At 39.4% G+C, this 23999-nt stretch overlaps 1 protein-coding gene across 2 annotated transcripts; it reads right to left on the reverse strand.

The window, feature by feature from the left end:
- Positions 1-2906: 2906 nt before the first annotated feature.
- LOC133585441 (palmitoyltransferase ZDHHC23-B-like) lies at positions 2907-23751 on the reverse strand. Of its 2 annotated transcripts, none has more exons than XM_061937815.1 (6): positions 23734-23751; positions 19696-20035; positions 16716-17321; positions 16463-16630; positions 8898-9167; positions 2907-3096 (listed from the first exon to the last, which is right to left on the reverse strand). In XM_061937815.1, the coding sequence occupies exons 2-6, from the start codon at positions 19821-19823 to the stop codon at positions 2994-2996; spliced, it is 1275 nt and encodes a 424-aa protein (XP_061793799.1). In that variant the 5' UTR covers positions 19824-20035; positions 23734-23751; the 3' UTR covers positions 2907-2993. The 2 variants fall into 2 exon arrangements, with proteins under 2 accessions (XP_061793799.1, XP_061793800.1); XM_061937816.2 differs by lacking the exon at positions 2907-3096 and adding an exon at positions 8071-8772 and having other exon boundaries at positions 19696-20100; positions 23608-23744.
- Positions 23752-23999: the final 248 nt, after the last annotated feature.

The raw sequence follows: 23999 nt of genomic DNA on the forward strand, positions 1-23999 counted from the left end.
GTCATCGCTCCGAGAGCGAATAATAGAAAGGCGTTTAATTCGCCAAAATTCACCCATTTAGAGTTGGGAAATGGGTTAAAAAAATATATGGTCTTTTTTCTGCAACATGAAGGTATATATTGACGCTTACATAGGTCTGCTGATAATGTTCCCCTTTAATCTGTAAGACAGCAAATGTTGACCGTTACTGATATTAAGGGTTTTAGTATACATTTTCAGGCAAAAAGTGAGTCTAGTATGTCATGTCCAAGTCACAATGGAAACTTGGTCAGGAAACATAGAATGATCAATCATTTACCTGGAATGGTTCGAAGAGGGCAGGCCATCTTTCCTTCAATTCTGCCACCCCAGGAGACTTAGCAACCACTTCCTGTCGTCTCCAATTGTATACGTTCTGGCCATCATGTCATTGGTGCTCCTGGCCCAGTCCTTTTACACAGGGGGCAGGTGAAAGAAGGACTTACTTGAGGTGAGTTGAGGAATTTGACTTCTGGGTGGTATCTTGACAGATGAGAGCGAAAGGAAGTCCAGCATTTAAAAGAGCATGGGCAACCTACATGAATGCAAGGCAAGGCATGGCTGTGTCCAAAGGTCCCATGGTGCACTCTGTAATGCTTTGAAAAATAACTCTTGGTTGGTCCAACAGTGCTGCACAATTTACAGGTCCATCCCATCTGTCATTGTAGAGAGAGAGAGAAAAAAAAGACAAGTTATGGTTCATGTCTAACCTCTTGGATATATAAGCCTAATATATCTGGGTTTTTTTACACCCTAATATACTCAATTGCAGTGTTTCCTCTAGATTTTTCTGTAGTCGCAGTGGTCTAAGTTGGTAACCTAGCAACAGTAGGGGGGTCCGGGGGCATGCTCCCACGGAAGAAAAATGTGAAAAATGACCCTTATAAATTGAGTACAGATGAGATTTTGGGAGGGGGGAAATGTTGCGATTGAGACTTACACAATGAGTGTTATTCTTACAAGAGTAGTGTGTGTCGGAGTGTGCATGGACAGCAGGTCTGAGGGGGCGTCAGATAGCTCTGTCAAGTGTACCTAGCTAGCTGCTAGCAACTTTTAATGCAAGCTAGTGAAGCAGCTTTAATGTAGGGCTGTGTCACGCCAAACTTTTCCCCCCTACAAACCCCCCCCCCACCCCCCATTTACTTCCGGGGTCATTTCCTCTTACGTCATTGACAGCGATCGATGACACTTCGGCTTTGACTGCCCGTCGCTGGGAGGATACTTGTATTTTTTATAACATAGCGTTAACAAAACGTCTGTATTAATCAAACAAATTAACTTGAGGGTATTCCTGACTGCACATTTGACGGAGAATTGATTTTTGATTGGTTTTCCACGGGTCAACACTACTTCAGGGTTAATTTTTCTTTCAGACGGATGGGTTTTAGGTTGATATTGTTGGCAAACACGATTTACTGAGATTCACTCTGACTTGGAGTAAGAACATACCTTTACTGTATGCGGCTGGTCCGTGGTAGCCCAGTATTGAGACGTGAGTAGGAGCAGTTTTTAGCAAATAATAAAAATAATTGCCAACAACCCCGATAATAACCCTGACATGACTTTGAATTCTCTACAATTATAAACTTTGCCCTCCGTGTCAAGTCACTTTCCGTAATGAGCCAATTATCAGTTGAGGTATACCGTATTTTCCGCACTATAAGGCGCACCTAAAAACCACAAATTTTCTCAAAAGCTGACAGTGCGCCTTATAACCCGGTGCGCTTTATATATGGATTAATATTAAGATTCATTTTCATAAAGTTTCGGTCTCGCAACTACGGTAAACAGCCGCCATCTTTTTTCCCCGTAGAAGAGGAAGTGCTTCTTCTTCTACGCAAGCAACCGCCAAGGTAAGCACCCGCCCCCATAGAACAGGAAGCGCTTCTTCTTCTACTGTAAGCAACCACCCGCCCGCGTAGAAGAAGTAGAAGCGCGCGGATATTACCGGTACGTTTCATTTCCTTTGTGTGTTTACATCTGTAAAGACCACAAAATGGCTCCTACTAAGCGACAGGGATCCGGTTCATGAAAAGACGCAATCTCTCCATCCGCACACGGACTATTTCACAGCAACTGCCTAAAGACTTTCAAGAAAAGCTGGCTACTTTCCGTGCATATTGTAAAAACAAGATAGCTGAAAAAAAGATCCGGCCAGAGAACATTATCAACATGGACGAGGTTCCACTGACTTTTGATATTCCTGTGAACCGCACTGTGGATACAACGGGAGCACGTACGGTGAATATTCGCACCACAGGGAATGAGAAGTCATCCTTCACTGTGGTTCTAGCTTGCCATGCTAATGGCCAGAAACTTCCACCCATGGTGATATTCAAAAGGAAGACCTTGCCAAAAGAGACCTTTCCAGCCGGCGTCATCATAAAAGCTAACTCGAAGGGATGGATGAAGAAAAGATGAGCGAGTGGTTAAGGTAAGTTTACGTTTACGTGAAGAGGCCGGGTGGCTTTTTTCACGCAGCTCTGTCCATGTTGATATACGACTCCATGCGCGCCCACATCACGCTGGTTTTTAATATATTATTAAAGTTTGACTGACCTATCTGACTGTTTTTTTGACATTCCTTTAGCGCAGTTAGATGCGGCTTACAACACGGGGCGGCTTATAGGTGGACAAAGTTTTGAAATATGCCGTTCATTGAAGGTGCGGCTTATAACCCAGGGCGGCTTATGGTGCGGAAAATACGGTAATTGAAGCTGCCTAATAATAAGTATATGCCCAATTGTTTGTCCATAATGTAAATAGCACTGCACATATGTGAAGTCACATGACCCGTGGTCAGACAAACGACAATATTTAGAGTAAGAACATAAAAATAAAGAAAAACCTTGGGTATTTCTTCAAGACTTTAAAATGAGGCAAAAAACTGCAATGTAAAATGATTTTTTATTGTTTACAATTTTTTTGTTCCAAACATTGTTAAAGTACAGACATTTAACAGTATTATATATCAATTAATATTTTTTGCACGTTACCACGAAGACAGAAGTTCCCAGCAGCGGCCCTAACACTCCGCCTGGAATTTTTCGAAGCCTGCTGGTGTTTGACATAAGTCCCCTGGGAAAGATAAAGACAAATGTCATTCAGTGACATCACCATTTTCAGGAGATTTGGATTCTATCGATCGCTGTCAATGACGTAAGAGGAAATGACGTAAGAGGAAATGACGTAAGAGGAAATGACCCCAGGAGTAAGAAGGTTTTTGTAGGGGGAATACATTTGGCGTGACAGCTGCAACTAACCATTCATTTGATAATCGATTAATCTGTCGATTATTACTTGGATTAATAATCGGATAAAAGAGACAAACTACATTTCTATCCTTTGCGGTATTTTATTGAAACAAACCAGCATAGTGGCACCATGTTGTGGACATTGGGGGTGCAGCATACAGCAATAATAAGACAGAAATGTAACTCATCAGATCAGAACTGAATCAAATATTGTACACGTTTCTGTTGTGAATAATAAAGGATTCATTTTAGGCGGCCTCTGAATAATAGCATGAAATATTCCAGCACCTTCATAACTAAAGCAATTCATTTTTACCATGAGCAACCCGAGCACTGCTGGAGGGCCACACCGACAATATTTCAATTCAATTTTGCTCAAATTATTTTTGATGTACCGTAAGATAAATAATAATATTTTCATTTAACCTAACTTATCTTTATACAAAAGCAGATGGCTTTTGATGGCTTTATTTTTTAACACTTTCTTACACCTGGTGTATATTACAATGCAAAAATGTCCATTTCTGTCACTTGATCCTGCATCCTCTTTGTTGTGAACGTAGCACACCTGTAAGGTGATTGGCCAAGAAGGAGCGTTGCTGTTGCGGAAATGATGAGTGAGAATAGACGTGCGTGTGGAAAGAACGAGACAAGTTGAGCTCTGTTAGTATAGGTTGCTCAATAAAAGTTTAAAAAGAGCGTCAAGACTTGGTGTGCACTTCTTCTGGACGCTACAATTGGTGTCAGAAGTGGGATGAAATGCCTCCCAGTTCGCCTTGCTATCAAACCTGGGAGTCTTCATTGAGGGCGGAATTCCCCCACGCCAAGCAGCGTGCACTGCACCTGTTGAAGCTGCCTCTCTCCTTCCACCCTCTCTCTCTCTCTCTCTCTCGCAGACATCCCCTCCCCTTCAATCTTGACAAAGTCGCCAGGAAACATCGTGGCACGTACCTCCCGATGACGTAGCAGCAGGCCCGGCCCTAACCAATCTGGCGCCCTAGGCAAGATTTTAGGTGGCGCCCCCCCACATCGGCAGTGAAGTGTATATACTCACAAGAACCCGAATAGCTTTGTCTTTGACCTTTTTTTTTTACTTACAACTATACCTAATATATAAAGGGGTGGAAAAGTGACTATTACCTGCAGGGCAAACATTAGCTAACCAGAAGGCAATAATGTAAACAAAAAACACCTGCTTAAAAGATCTAATACAAATGTCCCTGAGGAATGTAAGGTGGGAGTACTGTAATTACCTAACGTTACATTATTATTTTCCATAACAATTTAGCCCCCTCCACAATATTAACCCGACGTTAAAACAGAACTAGCTATTTATTGATTAGCAATTGCCGAATCATGTAACATTAGCTTAATGCTAAAAAGCCAGGTTACTATCACATTCTGTAACAGACAAATAATTTCATGTAGGCTAACGTTACCTACCTGCTACCTCTGTCTTTTATCGTTTCTCCTCCTCTTCTTTTCTCTTTTTTCTTCCCTGGGCACCTGACAGTTTTGGCCGTTTTGACATCTTGTGTTGATTTTTTGATGTGGTGACGTCCAAAAAGAGTCATGATACGGGAAGGGAGGGGGCGCACCGTGCGGGGGGAAGAGGGGGGGCGTAATGTTGTAACAAATAATATTTCTATTAAATAGGCTTTACTTTGCATTTTAATTAACGTGGGATTATTTTTTGTATTTAGAAATAATAGTAACAACTTTTTTCTCCAACATTTGTGGCACTGGCGTGGCGCCCCCTGATGGACTGCGCCCTTAGCATTTGACTATACGGCCTATGCCACGGGCCGGCCCTGCGTAGCAGGCTGAGCACACAAGTTTGACTTCCGACACCAATTGTAGCGTGGAGAAGAAGTGCACACCAAGTCTGACGCTCTTTTTAAACTTGTATTAAGCAACCTATACTAACACAGCTCAACTTATCTCCTTCCTTCCACACGCACGTCTATCCTCACTCCTCACTCCCGCAACTCAAGAACACAACATCAACTTCAGCAGGTGGTTACAATATATTCTTTCAACACAGCAACATGTGTACCACAAATTAAGCACACGGCTTTACCTTTCATTTCTGTCAAGAAATACTTGGCAGTCCATGTCTTGTTGAAAACACGACATTCCTCATCAACTTTTCTTTTTTTAGTGTCAAAATAAAAGCAGCACAGTTGTATTGCACGCACGACATAGATGTTTTTTTTTTATTTATTTTGTAATTTGGGATTGCCGCTGTTCACATTCACTCACAATCACACACGCGCATACGTCCGCACGGAAGTAATACAAATAACGCTTTTCAAAGCAAAAGCAGCACCGTCGTATTGCACACTCGAGATAGATACTTTTTTAATTTATTTTGTAATTTATGATTGGCCTCACGCGGGCCGGACAGGAACTCACAAAGGGCCGGATGTGGCCCGCGGGCCGCAGAATGCCCAGGATTGTACTAAAGCGTCACTCAAATCTAAATATATTTATATAGCTTTACATTGATCCATTATGAAACCAACCTGAGATATTTCTGTCCGTTACGTTTATTTCCAAATTGCTAACCTTGCGTTTTCTCTCTCAAAACGGAGTCAAATGTGCACTCTATGGAAGAACGGCAGCGGTTAGCGCCTATGCTAAAACAAATGCTAACACAATATTGGCGACATGGCACATGATTGTGAGTGTGGAATTCCGTTGATTATGCCATGGCAAAACACTCACCTAATTATGAAGTTTGCAAAGTGTGACAATGAGAAGATTTTGCGAGTTTCTTCTCAAGCGCGTCTCACAGCACCGCAGCCACAGCAGACGGGAGGGGGGGGGGGGGGGGGGGGTGGTAAAGTGAGCAGCGGCAAGAAGTAACCCTCCACAATAAAAGTCGTTGCACTGTATGCGCATTTTCAATGGGTATTTTAAATATGGGTTACAGGATGACATTTTGAGACATCTCCTACAACTACAGCACCACAATTGTGCTGTTGAAGCAAGTCCGTTTTTTTGAAATTTTTTAAGACATTTAAGCAAAATTTTTTTTTTTTCGTAAAATATGCATTTTCTTCCATTTTCGGGATTTATCGGGTCTCCTGATGCCGTTTTGAGACATCTCCTACAACTACAGCACCACAATTGTGCTGCTGAAGCAAGTCCGTTTTTTTTTATTTTTTTACGACATTTTAGCAAAATATTTTTTTTCGTAAAATATGCATTTTCTGCCATTTTCGTGTTTTATTGAGACTCCCGATGACGTTTTGAGACATCTCCTACAACTACAGCACCAGAATTGTGCTGCTGAAGCAAGTCTGTTTTTTTTTGTTTTTTTACGACATTTTAGCAAAATATTTTTTTTTCGTAAAATATGCATTTTCTGCCATTTTCGTGTTTTATTGAGACTCCCGATGACGTTTTGAGACATCTACAACTACAGCACCAGAATTGTGCTGCTGAAGCAAGTCCGTTTTTTTGAACTGTTTGTAAGGGTCCCCCCTTACGACATTTTAGCAAAAACATTTTTTCGTAAAATATGCATTTTCTTACATTTACGGGTTTTGTCGGGACGCCTGATGACGTTTTGAGACATCTCCTACAACTACAGCACCACAATTGTGCTGCTGAAGCAAGTCCGTTTTTTTGAATTTTTTTACATTTTAGCAAAAAAAATTTTTTTTCGTAAAATATGCATTTTCTGCCATTTTCGTGTTTTATTGAGACTCCCGATGACGTTTTGAGACATCTCCTACAACTACAGCACCAGAATTGTGCTGCTGAAGCAAGTCCGTTTTTTTAAATTTTTTTACGACATTTTAGCAAAATATTTTTTTTTTTCGTAAAATATGCATTTTCTGCCATTTTCGTGTTTTAATGAGACTCCGGATGACGTTTTGAGACATCTCCTACAACTACAGCACCAGAATTGTGCTGCTGAAGTAAGTCCGTTTTTCTGATTTTTTTTACGACATTTTAGCACAAAAAAAAAAATTCTCTAAAATATGCATTTTCTTCCATTTTTGGGATTTATCGGGACTCCTGATGACGTTTTGAGACATCTCCTAGAACTACAGCACCAGAATTGTGCTGCTGAAGCAAGTCCGTTTTTTTTTTTTTACGACATTTTAGCAAAATATTGATTTTTTTCGTAAAATATGCATTTTCTGCCATTTTCGTGTTTTATTGAGACTCCTGATGACGTTTTGAGACATCTCCTACAACTACAGCACCAGAATTGTGCTGCTGAAGCAAGTCCGTTTTTCTGATTTTTTTTTACGACATTTTAGCACAAAAAAAAAATTCTGTAAAATATGCATTTTCTTCCATTTTTGGGATTTATCGGGACTCCTGATGATGTTTTGAGACATCTCCTACAACTACAGCACCACAATTGTGCTGCTGAAGCAAGTCCGTTTTTTTTTTTTTTTACGACATTTTAGCAAAATATTTTTTTTTCGTAAAATATGCATTTTCTGCCATTTTCGTGTTTTATTGAGACTCCTGATGACGTTTTGAGACATCTCCTACAACTACAGCACCACGATTGTGCTGCTGAAGCAAGTCCGTTTTTCTGATTTTTTTTACGACATTTTAGCACTGAAGCAAGTCTGTTTCTTTGAATTTTTTGTAAGGGTCCCCCCTTACTAACCCTGACCCTAACCCTAAACCCTAACCCTAAACCTAACCCTAACCCAACCCCTAACCCTCTAACCCTAACCCTCTAACCCTAACCCTAACCCTCTAACCCTAACCAACTCTTTTTCTTTATGCCCAACCACAACCCTAACCTAACCATTTTTCTTCTTTAGCCCTAACCCTAACCCTAACCCATTCCAAGTAGTCCTACCGCGTGGGTTCCAACTTACCTTTTTCCACTTAGTGTTGAGATCTGATGTTTTGCAAGAATCTTTTTGAAGGAGGTGGGGTGCGCAGGGATGGATCCTACGCATGAGAAGCACGCTCTACTGTGCGGCTCTTCTTCCACACTAATACGTGATTTGAGTATATTTCATGTCTTTTACTCTCTAACCACCTCACCTCTCTCTTTCTCTTTCCAATAACAAAAGGTATCTGTACCTCGCCTGATGTAAAAGTCACCACACATCATTTAATAATACACTTTCAATAATAGAGAAATGATCATCTATACAACGTTAAAGATTTGATCCATGTCATGTTATCAATGATACATGTCAAGTAAAACACCTAACCCTAAAAAAATAACTATGGTAATCTGGAGATTTAATTGTTGAATACAAAATGATAATATATGACTTATTTTGAACCTTTGGGTTGCAGGGACCAAACTTGAGGGTAGCTTGAAAGGTTGAACAAATCTATTGGTTTTTAAAATCAAAATGGCTGCCGCATTTTTCAGCTTGCAACCATTATTATGTTGAATATACTGAATGGGATGGTGTGCAGACGTGCAGCAGGTGCGAGGCGGCGTCATTTTGTGCCAAATGTCATTCAGGCGTCACTGGATGGCGTGCAGACTTCCTGGATGGAACTAAAGCGTAGTGATCAGGAGACAAGTGAAGAGAAGGAACTTAGCACTGGGGAAGGCAGCTCAGCAGAAGGTGAAACACTGCCGCCCAGTGGACAAGATCAGAACAGCAACGACGGTTTCCTTACACCACGTCGGTCCGGCCGGAGGAGCGGGGAGTCCTTGGGCTCGCCATGCTGACGAATTCCACCCAGTTGCCTGGGAAACCACGCGAGTAGACGCCGGTGTCCACGACGAGGCCCCACAAGGCCCTGCGGCCGGACCCGTTCCTGAGGGCGGCCCTCGCCTCACGCTGGGTCACGTTGTAGCTGATGTTGAGCAGCTGCATCAGGAGCAGGTGCAGCAGGCCGCCGGTCACCACGCTGCAGTACCAGGCGCACGTGAAGCACAAGGCGGCGCTGGAAGACACAGCGAGGAAGACATTTTCAAAAACTGCACCATCACACGCTTCTGTCAGGGCCGATAGCGTATGCATTAATAGGAGTCGAGGGGGTGTGTAGCCACAATTTGGAGCTTGTAATTATTTGCAGGGTTATACCCTAAGGCATGGGTGTCAAACTCTGGCCCGCAGCGGAATTTCATTTGGCCCTTGAGGCAATATCAAATGAACATTAGAGCTGGCCCGGCATATTGGGGGCGTGCCTTAAAGGCATTGCCTTTAGCATCCGCTTTTCCACCATGCAAACAGTGTGCCGGCCCAGTCACAAAGTAATGTCACAGTCACACAGTCACACAGACACACAGACACACACACACACACACACACACACACACACACACACACACACACACACACACACACACACACACACACACACACACAGGGGCGGGGCCGCATCATCACAGATATGTACTCGTCAGTGAGAGCTTTTAAAACTACCGTATTTTCCGCACTATAAGGCGCACCTAAAAACCACTAATTTTCTCAAAAGCTGACAGTGCGCCTTATAACCCGGTGCGCTTTATATATGGATAAATATTAAGATTCATTTTCATAAAGTTTCGGTCTCGCAACTACGGTAAACAGCCGCCATCTTTTTTCCCCGTAGAAGAGGAAGTGCTTCTTCTTCTACGCAAGCAACCGCCAAGGTAAGCACCCGCCCCCATAGAACAGGAAGCGCTTCTTCTTCTACTGTAAGCAACCACCCGCCCGCGTAGAAGAAGAAGAAGCGCGCGAATATTACGTTTCATTTCCTTTGTGTGTTTACATCTGTAAAGACCACAAAATGGCTCCTACTAAGCGACAGGGATCCGGTTCATGAAAAGACGCAATCTCTCCATCCGCACACGGATTACTATTTCACAGCAACTGCCTAAAGACTTTCAAGAAAAGCTGGCTACTTTCCGTGCATATTGTAAAAACAAGATAGCTGAAAAAAAGATCCGGCCAGAGAACATTATCAACATGGACGAGGTTCCACTGACTTTTGATATTCCTGTGAACCGCACTGTGGATACAACGGGAGCACGTACGGTGAATACTCGCACCACAGGGAATGAGAAGTCGTCCTTCACTGTGGTTCTAGCTTGCCATGCTAATGGCCAGAAACTTCCACCCATGGTGATATTCAAAAGGAAGACCTTGCCAAAAGAGACCTTTCCAGCCGGCGTCATCATAAAAGCTAACTCGAAGGGATGGATGAAGAAAAGATGAGCGAGTGGTTAAGGGAAGTTTACGCGAAGAGGCCGGGTGGCTTTTTTCACGCAGCTCCGTCCATGTTGATATACGACTCCATGCGCGCCCACATCACGCTGGTTTTTAATATATTATTAAAGTTTGACTGACCTATCTGACTGTTTTTTTGACATTCCTTTAGCGCAGTTAGATGCGGCTTATAACACGGGGCGGCTTATAGGTGGACAAAGTTTTGAAATATGCCGTTCATTGAAGGCGCGGCTTATAACCCAGGGCGCCTTATGGTGCGGAAAATACGGTAAATGTGTATGATTGTTAAATATGTCTAATCTGTACTGTTAAACTGGTCACACAAAATGGTTAATGGTTAATGGTTGATTATATGACCGAAATAAACGTATTTAATTCATTCATTGCTTGTTCCATATTCAGCGTTAAAGCAAATCAGTGTAGTAAACTGAGCAATAATTAACCTTTTATTCATGCACTTTCTCTTGCTACTTCAAGGCTTGAATGTTTGATTCATTCATTATTGTTCTTTTCTTTTCAAATGTATTATTAGCCTGTGGAAAAAGTTTATTTTGATATTTACCTCAGAAGGCTGCACATAGAAAAGAGGCATTCAATTTTTATTTAAATTGTATTTGATATGCCACTGATATTTTTTAATTATTATTATTATTAGTTGAAACTGGATTTTGCATGTCACTATAAAGTTATATAAGCCTTGCTTGTTCAAAATTCAATGCAAAACTTGTTTGGGTCCCTATTAAAAGGTTCATTTGTTCAACCTTTGTTCACTTTGACATTTTGGCCCACTCTGTATTTGAGTTTGACACCCCTGCCCTAAGGTATATAAACACAAATAATTTATGTAGGCCTGGGCGATATATCCATTTCATCCATAAATTCACATTTTTTTCTTGCAGACGATTGAAAAAAATCAAAAAAATCATTGTGTTTTACATCTATGTACACATTATGATATTGGGTATTAAGGCCAATACGGTATGATATTATTGTGGTATTAAGGTCAACACAATATGATATTATTGTGGTATTAAGGTCAACACAATATGATATAATTGTGGTATTAAAGTCAACACAATATGATATTATTGTGGTATTAAAGTCAACACAATATGATATTATTGTGGTATTAAGGTCAACACAATATGATATAATTGTGGTATTAAAGTCAACACAATATGATATTGTTGTGGTATTAAGGTCAACACAATATGATATTATTGTGGTATTAAAGTCAACACAATATGATATTATTGTGGTATTAAAGTCAACACAATATGATATTATTGTGGTATTAAAGTCAACACAATATGATATTGTTGTGGTATTAAGGTCAACACAATATGATATTATTGTGGTATTAAAGTCAACACAATATGATATTATTGTGGTATTAAAGTCAACACAATATGATATTGTTGTGGTATTAAGGTCAACACAATATAATATTATTGTGGTATTAAAGTCAACACAATATGATATTATTGTGGTATTAAAGTCAACACAATATGATATTATTGTGGTATTAAGGTCAACACAATATGATATTATTGTGGTATTAAGGTCAACACAATATGATATTATTGTGGTATTAAAGTCAACACAATATGATATTATTGTGGTATTAAGGTCAACACAATATGATATTGTTGTGGTATTAAGGTCAACACAATATGATATTATTGTGGTATTAAAGTCAACACAATATGATATTATTGTGGTATTAAAGTCAACACAATATGATATTATTGTGGTATTAAGGTCAACACAATATGATATTATTGTGGTATTAAAGTCAACACAATATGATATTATTGTGGTATTAAGGTCAACACAATATGATATAATTGTGGTATTAAAGTCAACACAATATGATATTATTGTGGTATTAAGGTCAACACAATATGATATTATTGTGGTATTAAAGTCAACACAATATGATATTATTGTGGTATTAAAGTCAACACAATATGATATTATTGTGGTATTAAGGTCAACACAATATATGATATTGTTGTGGTAATAAGGTCAACACAATGATATTATTGTGGTATTAAGGTCAACACAATATGATATTATTGTGGTATTTAGGTCAACACAATATGATATTATTGTGGTATTAAGGTCAACACAATATATGATATTGTTGTGGTATTAAGGTCAACACAATGATATTATTGTGGTATTAAAGTCAACACAATATGATATTATTGTGCTATTAAAGTCAACACAATATGATATTATTGTGGTATTAAAGTCAACACAATATGATATTATTGTGGTATTAAGGTCAACACAATATGATATTATTGTGGTATTAAAGTCAACACAATATGATATTATTGTGGTATTAAAGTCAACACAATATGATATTGTTGTGTTATTAAAGTCAACACAATATGATATTATTGTGTTATTAAAGTCAACACAATATGATATTATTGTGGTATTAAGGTCAACACAATATGATATTATTGTGGTATTAAGGTCAACACAATATGATATTATTGTGGTATTAAAGTCAACACAATATGATATTATTGTGGTATTAAGGTCAACACAATACGATATTATTGTGTTATTAAAGTCAACACAATATGATATTATTGTGGTATTAAGGTCAACACAATATGATATTATTGTGGTATTAAAGTCAACACAATATGATATTATTGTGGTATTAAAGTCAACACAATATGATATTATTGTGGTATTAAGGTCAACACAATATGATATTATTGTGGTATTAAAGTCAACACAATATGATATTATTGTGGTATTAAGGTCAACACAATATGATATAATTGTGGTATTAAAGTCAACACAATATGATATTGTTGTGGTATTAAGGTCAACACAATATGATATTATTGTGGTATTAAAGTCAACACAATATGATATTATTGTGGTATTAAAGTCAACACAATATGATATTATTGTGGTATTAAAGTCAACACAATATGATATTGTTGTGGTATTAAGGTCAACACAATATGATATTATTGTGGTATTAAAGTCAACACAATATGATATTATTGTGGTATTAAAGTCAACACAATATGATATTGTTGTGGTATTAAGGTCAACACAATATAATATTATTGTGGTATTAAAGTCAACACAATATGATATTATTGTGGTATTAAAGTCAACACAATATGATATTATTGTGGTATTAAGGTCAACACAATATGATATTATTGTGGTATTAAAGTCAACACAATATGATATTATTGTGGTAATAAGGTCAACACAATATGATATTATTGTGGTATTAAAGTCAACACAATATGATATTATTGTGGTATTAAGGTCAACACAATATGATATTGTTGTGGTATTAAAGTCAACACAATATGATATTATTGTGGTATTAAAGTCAACACAATATGATATTATTGTGGTATTAAAGTCAACACAATATGATATTATTGTGGTATTAAGGTCAACACAATATGATATTATTGTGGTATTAAAGTCAACACAATATGATATTATTGTGGTATTAAGGTCAACACAATATGATATAATTGTGGTATTAAAGTCAACACAATATGATATTATTGTGGTATTAAGGTCAACACAATATGATATTATTGTGGTATTAAAGTCAACACAATATGATATTATTGTGGTATTAAAGTCAACACAATATGATATTATTGTGGTATTAAAGTCAACACAATATGATATTATTGTGGTATTAAAGTCAACACAATATGATATTATTGTGGTATTAAGGTCAACACAATATGATATTATTGTGGTATTAAAGTCAACACAATATGATATTATTGTGGTATTAAGGTCAACACAATATGATATTATTGTGGTATTAAAGTCAACACAATATGATATAATTGTGGTATTAAAGTCAACACAATATGATATTATTGTGGTATTAAGGTCAACACAATATGATATTATTGTGGTATTAAAGTCAACACAATATGATATTATTGTGGTATTAAGGTCAACACAATATATGATATTGTTGTGGTAATAAGGTCAACACAATGATATTATTGTGGTATTAAGGTCAACACAATATGATATTATTGTGGTATTAAGGTCAACACAATATATGATATTGTTGTGGTAATAAGGTCAACACAATGATATTATTGTGGTATTAAAGTCAACACAATATGATATTATTGTGGTATTAAAGTCAACACAATATGATATTATTGTGGTATTAAGGTCAACACAATATGATATTATTGTGGTATTAAGGTCAACACAATATGATATTATTGTGGTATTAAGGTCAACACAATATGATATTATTGTGGTATTAAAGTCAACACAATATGATATTATTGTGGTATTAAAGTCAACACAATATGATATTATTGTGGTATTAAGGTCAACACAATATATGATATTGTTGTGGTAATAAGGTCAACACAATGATATTATTGTGGTATTTAGGTCAACACAATATGATATTATTGTGGTATTAAGGTCAACACAATATATGATATTGTTGTGGTAATAAGGTCAACACAATGATATTATTGTGGTATTAAAGTCAACACAATATGATATTATTGTGGTATTTAGGTCAACACAATATGATATTATTGTGGTATTAAGGTCAACACAATATGATATAATTGTGGTATTAAGGTCAACACCAGAGGTGGGTAGTAACGCGCTACATTTACTCCGTTACATCTACTTGAGTAACTTTTGGGATAAATTGTACTTCTACGAGTAGTTTTAATGCAACATACTTTTACTTTTACTTGAGTATATTTATAGAGAAGAAACGCTACTTTTACTCCGCTAATTTGAAGGTATGCCAAGGGGTACGTGAGATTTTGTTTTAAATATTCTAAAAATAGTAACAATTCAAAAATCCTTTATAAATATAAATTTTAAAAAAACTATCTTTTTTTCCAAATAGTTCAAGAAAGACCACTACAAATGAGCAATATTTTGTACTATTTAATCAATCAAAAACTGATGACATAGTGCGTTATTTTACTTCATTATCTCTTTTTTTCAACCAAAAATGCTTTGGTCTGATTAGGGGGTACTTGAATTCAAAACATTTTCACAGGGGGTACATCACTGAAAAAAGGTGGAGAACCACTGTACTAGGTCATCAAATCAGTGTCAGTTGAGTCGGTGCATAGGTTGCCTGTAGGGATTTTTTATGTCCAGCAGATGTCAGTATTTAGTGACACAGTATCAATACAGTTTTGCAATGTGTCAAAACGCTTCATGACGCCTCATCAACCCATCACTAGGTATGCTGCTGGTATTGCCAGGTGTGATGTTGCTCACATGTGCTCCACTCAATGCTCAGGGACTTTTTGTGTATGCTCACACACATGAACAATTAGAGGCAGCACTACTCATTTGTTCTTTCATTTAAAAAGTCCCCCGCGAGAGAAGAAGAGTGCTTGAAACTCCGCACGTTAACATCTCCAGCCGGTGCCACACCCAAAGACATGCGGAAACAACCTGCAGTGACAAATGAGCCTGACGTCTTCCATTTACAGATCAACACCATATGAAAACACAAGGAGATAACTTATTACATAGCGAAGGACATGGCCCCATAAACATCATCTATGCAACATTTTGACCAGAGAACCAACATTACATGTTATGTAGACCACAAGGAAGAGTTTTCAATTTAGAAAAATAATAATATGACTCCTTTAATGCGCCCTACTATATGCATCAAGTGTTCATTCAAGGTTAAGGCAAAATATCGAGAGATATATCGTATATCGCGATATGGCCTAAAAATATCGAGATATTAATAAAAGCCAATATCGCCCAGCCCTAATACGTGGTGTCCCCCAACTGTCTGGTGCCCTCCCATATATACTGTGACCTGTCCATCTGGTTTGATAACAATGGGTTGTTCCTCTTTAGACTCTAATTCGTCCCGCGTCAGGTTGGGATCTTAAATGGATCAATAGAACTTCAATGGTGATGCAGTTTGATATGGCCCAGCCCTACTTGAGCAGTGTGGACTATGAAAGATGGAGGAAGTGAGGTCACAACCTGTATTGCTGGTAGACGCCAGGGCAGTACAGCAGGGCGAGGAGGAGGTTCTGAGCGGGACACACGCTCCGCAGCACCAGGCTGATGCCGTACAGCGAGGTCAACAGGAAGATGAGTAGGGTCAGCAGGAAGCTGGCGTGGTTGTCCTGGCCCACGCAGTGATTGATCCTGAAGGCCAGAACGGCGAGGGAGGAGAAAAGACAAGACATTGATGACCAGGATGAACGCTAGCTTGAACGGTGATGGAACGCACCAGACACAGTGGTGGTCGTGACGCAGCACGCACACGCCACAGATGCGACAATGTCCCGCCCTCAGGGGCCGCGCCACCCCACATAGCGGACACCGGCTAAGCTCCGCCTCCAGCGAGCGTCCCAGCCGGTCGCCTACTTTGACGTCCGGCCTCCCGCCACTGAGAGGAGGCTGTGGGAGCACGACGCCCGGGTCTCTCTTGGTGCGGACCAGGCCAAGCAGGGTGAGCGTGACACCCCCTGTTACCAGGGCAACCTGGGAGGGGCCCACATCCCCGCGGGGCAGCACCTCAGTGATGAACATGTAGTACATGTAGGCCAAGGAGAAAAGAGCCAGGCTGAGGAAGAACAGCGTCCGTCCCTTCTTGCGCTGGGTGAAGTAGTAGTACCACAGCACCAGGACGGGCACAACCCACAGAACCAGCGCGCCCAGAAGGACGTTGACGGCGGCCAAGTGCAGCAGTGCCGGCAGGATGAGCAGGGGAGGGATGACGGACAGGTCCACTTTTCGGGCGCCGCCCGACAGCCAGGGAAGACGGAGACGGTCGCAAATGACGGCGGCCACCTGGGACAGAGATTCTGGATTCTGAGGCTCCCTTTTCAAAAAGCTGCAAGAAGAAGAAGAGGGTTACAGCTGCAAGGCAAGATGACTACAACCACCATCTTAGTCCAAGAAATAGGACACTCTTATGGCCCTTGGCGCATTATTGGGGCTTGCTGGGGATCCAAACCCCGACCTTCTCTCAGAGAGAGAGAGACACTGTCTGTCTGTGTCAACCTTCTCCTTTGGAATCGGATAATATTTGAGGACTCAAATACCTAAAAATATCGGAGTATCCTCTGGACATTTATTTAATGAAAAGGAAAAATTCCAAAACCATAAACGGTGATAATGACGACCTCTGTAAAACTCCTGACGGTTAGTACTACCCTTGGAAATTGAAAAGCTCCAAAAAGCATGATTGAGAGCCACACTTTGATAAAGTTATAGACGGACTAACATTACTTTGCTAGCTAGCTTAAATGCTAACATGAAAGCAAAAGTCATTAACATCATTCCCAATAGGACACGTCATACCACAATCTAGACGTGCATAAATATATTACTGTGTGAGCAACTAAGATGTTCACATTCCATGTCAAGTTGAAACATACGCATGTCTTCTCAACCAGAAGTGAAACAAAATGATCACCTACTGTAAAGGAGGCACTAGAAGATGCTATGTTTTTCCTACAGGTTGAACCCTGCAGCTTATAAAATGGTGCAGCTAATTTATGATTTTTTCTTTGCCGACGGCCATAAAGCAAATCGTTTTCATTAATCACAAGCAAAGCAACTGAATAGGTGTGTTGTTTGTGTTACGGCGCCATCTGTTTGGAAACAATTAAGGGATGTCAATAAACATTTACAAAATATTTCTGTGTAAAGAACACATTTCACAATGTATACAGCTTTATTCATTTAAAAAATGTTTTAAACGTTCACAAATTAAAATGGAAGAAAATAAACATATTTAAACACAAAAACAATACGGATTTAATGAAGCCAAAACCATATTTAATGTTTCCTCTGCGAAGAAAGCATAGTGTGTGGTTATTTATTCAGGTATTAAAAAGATTGAACTTGGGTAAAAGATTTACAGTGCGAATAAGTACCGTATTTTCCGCACTATTAGCCGCACCTAAAAACCACAAATTTACTCAAAAGCTGACAGTGCGGCTTATAACCCGGTGCGCTTTATATATGGATTAATATTAAGATTCATTTTCATAAAGTTTCGGTCTCGCAACTACGGTAAACAGCCGCCATCTTTTTTCCCCGTAGAAGAGGAAGTGCTTCTTCTTCTACGCAAGCAACCGCCAAGGTAAGCACCCGCCCCCATAGAAGAGGAAGCGCTTCTTCTTCTACTGTAAGCAACCACCCGCCCGCGTAGAAGGAGAAGAAGCGCGCGGATATTACCGTACGTTTCATTTCCTTTGTGTGTTTACATCTGTAAAGACCACTAAATGGCTCCTACTAAGCGACAGGTATCCGGTTCATGAAAAGACGCAATCTCTCCATCCGCACACGGACTACTATTTCACAGCAACTGCCTAAAGACTTTCAAGAAAAGCTGGCTACTTTCCGTGCATATTGTAAAAACAAGATAGCTGAAAAAAAGATCCGGCCAGAGAACATTATCAACATGGACGAGGTTCCACTGACTTTTGATATTCCTGTGAACCGCACTGTGGATACAACGGGAGCACGTACGGTGAATATTCGCACCACAGGGAATGAGAAGTCATCCTTCACTGTGGTTCTAGCTTGCCATGCTAATGGCCAGAAACTTCCACCCATGGTGATATTCAAAAGGAAGACCTTGCCAAAAGAGACCTTTCCAGCCGGCGTCATCATAAAAGCTAACTCGAAGGGATGGATGGATGAAGAAAAGATGAGCGAGTGGTTAAGGTAAGTTTACGCGAAGAGGCCGGGTGGCTTTTTTCACGCAGCTCCGTCCATGTTGATATACGACTCCATGCGCGCCCACATCACGCTGGTTTTTAATATATTATTAAAGTTTGACTGACCTATCTGACTGTTTTTTTGACATTTGACAAGGCGCGGCTTATAACCCAGGGCGCCTTATGGTGCGGAAAATACGGTAAGTTACATTTAAACCAGTGTGGGTGGCACTGGGAGGTGGGTAAAGTGTCTTGCCCAAGGACACAACGGCAGAGACTAGGATGGCAGAAGCGGGGATTGAATCTGGAACCCTCAAGTTGCTGGCACGGCCACTCTACCAACTGAGCTATACCGCAATATTGTGATCAAAAGGATAATTGTGATCATTTTGGTCACACAATTTTCATTCGATGTCAAATAGCCTTTGTAAGGACCATGAATGTATTTCTAGAATGGCATTCTAACTTGGACCTTTCAGTTTTCTATGAAAAGAATGCAGACAAAAGGTAAGTAGATCAGAAAGAAGATGTTATTACCGGTCACACATGTCGTCCAGGTCCTCACAGTCGCAGCAGCAGGCGGCCACATGGCTGCGCTCGCCTCGTCTGTTGATGTACTCGCAGCAGCACAAGGCGTCCTCTTCCTCCTCCCGCCTTGTCTTCATGGTCACCAGCAGGTGGACTAGATGTGATTGTTGATGTACTCTTCCTCCTCCCGCCTTGTCTTCATGGTCACCAGCAGGTGGACTAGATGTGATTGTTGATGTACTCTTCCTCCTCCCGCCTTGTCTTCATGGTCACCAGCAGGTGGACTAGATGTGATTGTTGATGTACTCTTCCTCCTCCCGCCTTGTCTTCATGGTCACCAGAAGGTGGACTAGATGTGATTGTTGATGTACTCTTCCTCCTCCCGCCTTGTCTTCATGGTCACCAGAAGGTGGACTAGACGTGATTGCAAATACAAATGTTGAAGCCACATTATGATCCTGTCAGAAATCTGTGTGGGGTTCCATGTTCGGTACATGCTTGCGTTTGTGTATAGTTTAATATGGCAGTAGTAGTGTAGTGTATGTTGTAGCATAGCATAGTATATTATAGCATAGTATATTGTAGTATAGCATACTAAAGTAAAGTGCAGTGTTTCTTAACCATAGGGCTGACTAAAGTGGCAAACCTGTATTTTCATTTGCAATTTATTTTTTTAACAGTTTATCTAAGAAACATTTATATTATAAATTATTTATTTGTATTTTATTGTATTAATTTATATATTTCAGGACTATAATTATTGAATACGATTAAAATCAAAGTAGGGTAACTTACACAGTTTAGTAGTAACATTTGAGTGAGCCCTGACATTGGTATAGTATAGCATAGTATAGTATATTGTAAAATAGCATAGCATAGTATATTGTAAAATAGCATAGTATAATCATTATACTATAATGTATTGTAGAATAGCATAGTATAGTAAATTGTAGTATAGCATAGTATAGTATAGTATAGTGTATTGTAGAATAGCATAGTATATGGGGCAGGGCCGACATCCGGGCAACTGAGCTACATAAGGGTTCTTCGAGCCATAGCAACCTGACTGGCGTTGAAAACAAACCGTCGCCATTACTCTTTAACCTGTCGACCTGCGCTGATTAAACCCGTCATTCTGCCTCCAAAATGCCAAAAAACTGTGTTGTTTTTGGTTGTGCAAACCACAACTGGAAACAGGGAAAACAAAGGTCGTATTTTGTTCTGCCAAAGCGTGCTAAAAGCCCACAGAGACGAGACAAATGGCTCGCAGCTTTACACCGGGAAAACGAGGACGGTTCTCACTGGAGTCCCCCAAAATCCCGGGTCGTGTGTTCGGATCACTTCGTTTCTGGTAAATATCCATCCATCCATTTTCTACCGCTTATTCCCTTTTGGGGTCGCGGGGGGCGCTGGAGCCTATCTCAGCTACAATAAGGAACAAAAATCCACCTTCTTAACCACAACTTGGTCCATGCTAATGTTGAACCCGTTGAATTTTTACTGAATAACGTTCGACAGCTGAAGTTGTTGTTGTTGCACAACAATAACATACGGTATAAAGGCTATTTCCAGTAATTCAGCAAATAATAAATCATAATACTGAACTGAATTTGAATGAGCTCTCTACAGATATAATAAATATACAGATACTGGTAGCCACCGTGTCATCCTTATTATCATTTATCAACATACCTTGGGTGATTTAACCATTTTTATGTGATTTATTCGTTATATAACAACTAAGGCTGAAACGACGCGTCGACGTAGTCGACGTCATCGGTTACGTAAATACGTCGACGCCGTTTTTGTGCGTCGGCGCGTCGCATATTTACGTCACACTACTTTACTGTCATGGCGGAGCGCAAAGCAGACGATGCGAGCGAGGGGAAAAAAGCACGCCAAAAGTTGTCAAAAGTGTGGGCGTATTTCAATAAACGGCCTAATAATGTTGTTGTATGCACACTGTGTCGAGCGGAAATGGCCTATCATAGCAGCACAACGGCTATGAACGAACATTTGAAAAGAAAAACCCGACAGCGTTCTTGCCATCACCATCAACAAGTCAATCGTCCGTGTGCGTATACGTTGTCATTATTACACAAAAACATGAATGTGTCATTTGTATCTGCGTTGTAAATTCATAAACTAAAGCACCGTTTCGCTCTGAGAGGCGCGTTTGGCGTGCCTGTTCAGTGTTTACAAAGACGCGCTCCTCTTTAACGCTGTGGAGAGGCGGCGGCGGCGAGCGAGCGGCGAGCGAGCGGCGAGGCGGGGCGCGCCGGGAGCGACGCCGCAATCGTGCCCAGGTGCGCGATCCGCGCAGTTGGAAGAGAAAAGACTTTGTGTAAAATTAAAAGATTGTAAACCTGGCAAAGCCGTCTGGCGTTCAGTCTGTCGGTCCTGAAAGAACCCCACGGCACAAGACGTGTCACAAACGCTAACGTTAATTAGTTGTGCAAATACCTTTTACAACATTAACAGTTACATATACTATGTACAAACCAACAATTAACTTTCACTTTAATCATACTATCATTGTTGTGTTATTAAGCAAAATAAGCAATACTTTTACTTTTGTTGAAATGTTTACACTGTACACTTTTTTGTATTGGATGTTTAGCTTTATTTTTGCACATTTTAGCAAATAAGCAATACTTTTACTTTTGTTGAAATGTTTACACTTGTTACAGAATATTTCCGTTTTGCACTTTTTTGTATTGGATGTTTATCTTTATTTTTGCACATTTTAAAGCAAAATAAGCAATACTTTTACTTTTGAAATGCTTATACTATTCCAGAATATTAAGATTTGCACTGGATGTTTACTTTTATATTTGCACATTAAAAAGCAAATAAGCTACTTTTAATTTTGTTAAATGTTAAAAGTTTTAAATGTTTACATTGTTACAGAATATTTTGTCATGTTGTTGTCAATGTTGACTGACTAGTGGCCATACTTTTTTTTTTGTAAATAAAAGCCATGCCTTTTGAAAAAACTGGCCTACATTTATTTTTTCCTCTTCATTTTAAATAATAAAAAAAAATCGGTAAAAGGAAAAATAATCTATAGATTAATCGAAAAAATAATCTATAGATTAACCGATTAATCGAAAAAATAATCTATATATTAATCGATAGAAAAATAATCGTTAGCTGCAGCCCTAATAACAACCGACCTGGTGCGCTTGTGAGGTAGACATAAAGATTTCCAAATTCCCTGTCCGGCCATTGTGTAGGATTATCAGTCCACGCATCTGCTGGAAGGCGGTAAGGGCAGTCGTTTAATCCAACTACAGAACATTTTAACTCGTATCTTAACCTAGCCTCACTGGAAAGACTATTTACATAATCATACGCCATTTAGAACAGTTTAAAATGCCGTGAAACCTCGTTAAATGCCTTTTCTGTCAATGCTGTGTTCGCTGTGAGCTGGTTTGTTTTCAACGAATTCAATATGGCGACCGCGTTGCTAGGGGATTGGAGGGCGGAAGTGACGTAGGTCCGCCCTCGCCCATAGTAAATTGTAGTATAGCATAGTATAGTATAGTATAGTGTATTGTAGAATAGCATAGTATAGTAAATTGTAGTATAGCATAGTATAGTATAGTATAGTGTATTGTAGAATAGCATAGTATATTGTAGAAAGTATAATGCATAGTAGTTTGGGAGCAGTGGAGAACAAAATGTCAGACAAGCCCAGTCTAAACGAATGCAAATAAATACAATTGGATAAAAAACGTTGGTTAACTTGTGCGAGAGATCACATTAAAAGAAAAACGTCCCGATAAAGTTTGTAATTGCGAGGTCATGTGCCGCCCTGCTGTCGCCATGGCGACGTCGCTTAGCAAAACAATCTAAATATTACGTTTTATGTTTCCTAGGTTGGCAAAAATAAAAAATAAAGAAACTTTTACTACTTACTGTAACCACTGAGGAACAAGTTCGATACTTAATCGTTCATTTGGGCTCAATGTTGGACAAAGTCTCCATTCCAGCGAGTAAACGTGTCACAAAAAGCAGTCAAAGATGAAAGAAAGTGGAACATACCAGAACATTTGACACGCCGCCTGTGTGCCGGAAGTCAGCAGGTTCTTCTTCTTCTTCTTTTTTGTTTTTATGGCGGTTGGCAAGCAACCTTGTGGTGTGCATTACCGCCACCTACTGTATTGGAGTGTGGATCGAGGTGGATCCCTACTCTATATTCTTTTATTTAACCCAGTATGTTTTAAATATGTGCATATTGCTTTATAACCTATGTGTTCTGAGTGCATTCCTAATATATCTTCCACTGCTAACCTAATATTCTCTTTCGC

This window comes from Nerophis lumbriciformis, linkage group LG38 (assembly GCF_033978685.3).
Source record: "Nerophis lumbriciformis linkage group LG38, RoL_Nlum_v2.1, whole genome shotgun sequence".
Taxonomy (NCBI): domain Eukaryota; kingdom Metazoa; phylum Chordata; class Actinopteri; order Syngnathiformes; family Syngnathidae; genus Nerophis; species Nerophis lumbriciformis.